Raw genomic sequence first — 3305 nt, 5'->3', positions numbered from 1 at the left:
GGGTCGGACCTGGGGCAAAGCCCGGGTTTGTTTAGGACAGGCTCTGTCCCAGGTGCAGTGACACTCACCTGCTCCCTGTAGGGACTTCAGTGAAGGTAGCAGGGAAAAGGAGACAAGCAAAGACTTTGTCCTGTGTTTAAAATGCAAAAAAGAAAGAGCAAAGCCCATCACACCCTCTGCAGCTGGTGAGTGACGTGCTCTCTGCTCTCAGGTCTCAGAAGACAAGCCGCTGTGGCCATCAGCCAGGAGCTGAGCAGACTCACCTGCCGCGGGACGGGACCCAGCGCCTGGATTAACCAGGTTCGCAGAAGAAGCTCCTTGCTCAGTAAGTGACCAGCAGACAGCGGGGTCTGGCCCTTGCTGCCGGGTGGGTGGTGACTGTCACAGGCTCAGGAGAGTGGCTGGAGGAAACCCTGCCTGTGGGCAGCCTGTGCTTTTGGTTAACAAATGGCAAAGGCAGGCAGGTGGCAGGAATTGAGGTTACATCCCCAGCCCCTGGGCATGGAGAAGTGTATTTCATGTAGATGAAGTCAACTGTGTGATGTTCCTACACTCACCCCTGCTTTGTCTGATCCCGTGCAGGCTCGAGGCTGGAGGAGAAACCCTTCAGTGAGATGGAAATGTCTTACATCAAGCAAGGAGAGGAAGCCCTCCAGAAATCACTCAGCATCCTCGGGGACCAGGACGGCTGGAAGACAGAGACAGTGGTGGTAGGTGCTCTGGATCCTCCTGTATCCAAACCCTGGGGAGGTTTAGATTGGATCTGAGGAAAAACTTCACCAAAAGGGCAGTCAGGCATTGGAACAGGCTGCCCAGGGAGGTGGTGGAGTCACCTTCCCTGGTGGGATTTAAAAGTTGAGTAGATGAGGTGCTCAGGGACATGGTTTAGCGGTGGAATTGGCAGTGTTGAGTTTATGGTTGGACTCAATGATCTTAAAGGTCTTTTCCAACCACAACGATTCTGTGATTCTAAATATTTGTGATATTAATTCTGCTTTCCCCTCTCCAGGGTAACGGAGATAAAGTGCTGAGCAAGGTGCTCCCGGATGTGGGCAAGGTGTTCCGACTTGAGGTGGTGGTGGACCAGCCCCTGGACGCGGTGTACGGTGAGCTGGTGGACAACATGGAGCAGATGGGAGACTGGAACCCCAATGTCAAAGAAGTCAAGGTAGGGATGTGTGTGTCAGACCTGTCTCAGCCCGGGGTTCACACACACACACACACACACACACACACACACGCTGCTCCCAGTGGCGTCAGAGCGGCCAGGGAATCGTTTTGCCCCTCGCAGGGGGTTTCTCCGCTTGTTCTTTGGGAACGGAGAAGCCAGACTTTGTCTTGTCCACTTCCTACTGCAGATGTGGAGCTTGTTCGGCAGTAACCGTATTGCTGCCGCAGCAGAAATGAGTCTGTCGTGCTTTGTGTGACTCATTAAACACCCTTGGACTTTATTACTAAATAAATAAATATTTATTATTAAATGATTATTCTGTAGGCAGCGCACTTTGACTTCACTGGGAGGTAGCAGAGCAGTTCTCTCGTTAAATTGGTATTGTTACTGGAGGAGAATTAGCACCAGTACCCCAAGGGGCAGGGAAGAGCATTTTGCTTTTCCACAGCTTGTTTGGAATAGAATCATAGATTGGTTTGGGTTGGAAGGGACCTTAAAGCTCATCCAGTTCCAACCCCCCTGCCATGAGCAGGGACACCTTCCACTAGACCAGGTTGCTCAAAGCCTCATCCAACCTGGCCTTCAACACTTCCAGGGAGGAGCAGCCACAGCTTCCTTGGGCAATCTGTTCCAGTGTCTGACCACCCTCACAGTGAAGAACTTCTTCCTAATATCTCATCTAAACCTCCCCTCTTTCAGCTTAAACCCATTTCCCCTTGTTCTGTCATTAACTACCCTTATGAAAAGTCCTTCCCCAGCTTTCTTGTAGCCCCTTCAGGTACTGGGAGGCTGCTACAAGATCTCCCCGGAGCCTTCTCTTTTTCAGGCTGAATAAGAAAAGCATGAGGAGGATCTTTCCCTTTTTTCAGATACTGAAAACTAATGTTCTGTATTCTGGGATGAAGCAGATTATTTGCAGTTTTTTTCTCACTATAAACACGGACTTTTATGTAAGAGCAGCTCTTTGACCAGGCAGAAATCCCAGCCAAATTCACATCCAAATTTCAGCCATGTGAAATCCAAGCTCGCTTTTTGCTATGTTTGCAGTAAATACCTCAAATTAATGTTTTAATTCTCAACCATCCAGATTCTGCAGAAGATTGGAAAGGACACGGTGATCACCCACGAGAAGGCGGCCGCTACCCCCGGTAACATCGTGGGACCGCGGGACTTTGTCAGCGTCCGGTGCGCCAAGAGACGCGGCTCCACCTGCGTCCTGGCCGGCATGTCCACGACATACGGAGCCATGCCGGAGCAGGAAGGGTTTGTGAGGTAAATCCCACACACGCTTCCAGGGTGTTTCATCAATCGGAGCCTCACAGGAGCTTTTAGGATGGGCTCAGAGTAATTAGGTTTGTCTCAGACACAGGAGCTGCTCAGGGAACTGCGGTTCACAAAGCGCTTCAGCCTGGCTGTCATTTTTGAGGTGAGTTTGATGTTTTCTAACAAACACGTGTGTTCTGTTCCCTTACAGAGCTGAGAATGGTCCCACCTGCATGATCCTGCGCCCGCTGGCCGGGAGCCCTGCGCAGACCAAGCTGACGTGGCTCCTCAGCATTGACCTGAAGGTAAGTCAGTTTTGCAGCAAACATTTCAAAGCAGAAGCAAGACTTTGCAGTCGAGGCAAGTCCCACTCCTGGGCTGTCATCTGCTCCTCTCCAGGGCTGGCTACCGAAGACCATCATCAACCAGGTCCTGTCCCAGACACAGGTCGACTTTGCCAACCACCTTCGGGAGCGCCTGGCCCGGACGGTGGCCGTGAGCTGCTGACACCACAGACTCTGTAACCGTGTAATGCTTTGTGGGGGGTACAGTAGGGAATCTGGTCAGACACACTAGTTAGTTACAGCCCGTGCTAATTAGACAAGGCTTTTATTAATTAGTGGTGCTATTAAAGCTTTATTTATTGAAACGAATTGGGTAGGGAGGTCGGAGGGGCTTGGTTGGGCCAGCACGTGCTCTGTGTGAACACAGGACCAAGAATTGGGGCTGAAGTCCTGCATTTGCCCCACTGAGCACGTGCTGGCCCAGCCCGGCCCCCGTCACCTCCCTCCCAACAAATAAATACATAAAGCATTAATTAGCGGTGACTATTATTAAAGGTCTTGGCTAATTAGTCATGAGGGAGGGGCCA

At 51.3% G+C, this 3305-nt stretch overlaps 1 protein-coding gene across 1 annotated transcript; it reads left to right on the top strand.

Annotated features, from left to right (window-relative positions):
• Nucleotides 1-190: 190 nt before the first annotated feature.
• Nucleotides 191-2941, top strand: STAR (steroidogenic acute regulatory protein; the record flags this gene model as incomplete). Its single annotated transcript, XM_010168617.1, has 6 exons — nucleotides 191-325; nucleotides 583-710; nucleotides 1010-1168; nucleotides 2259-2443; nucleotides 2646-2739; nucleotides 2834-2941. Coding segments are annotated over 6 exons (809 nt in total), but the record flags the coding sequence as incomplete, so codon positions are not given.
• Between the last annotated feature and the right edge of the window lie 364 nt (nucleotides 2942-3305).

This window comes from Antrostomus carolinensis, unplaced genomic scaffold (genome assembly GCF_000700745.2).
Source record: "Antrostomus carolinensis isolate BGI_N321 unplaced genomic scaffold, ASM70074v2 scaffold30235, whole genome shotgun sequence".
NCBI lineage: Eukaryota > Metazoa > Chordata > Aves > Caprimulgiformes > Caprimulgidae > Antrostomus > Antrostomus carolinensis.
This window is presented reverse-complemented; position numbering and strand designations above follow the sequence as displayed.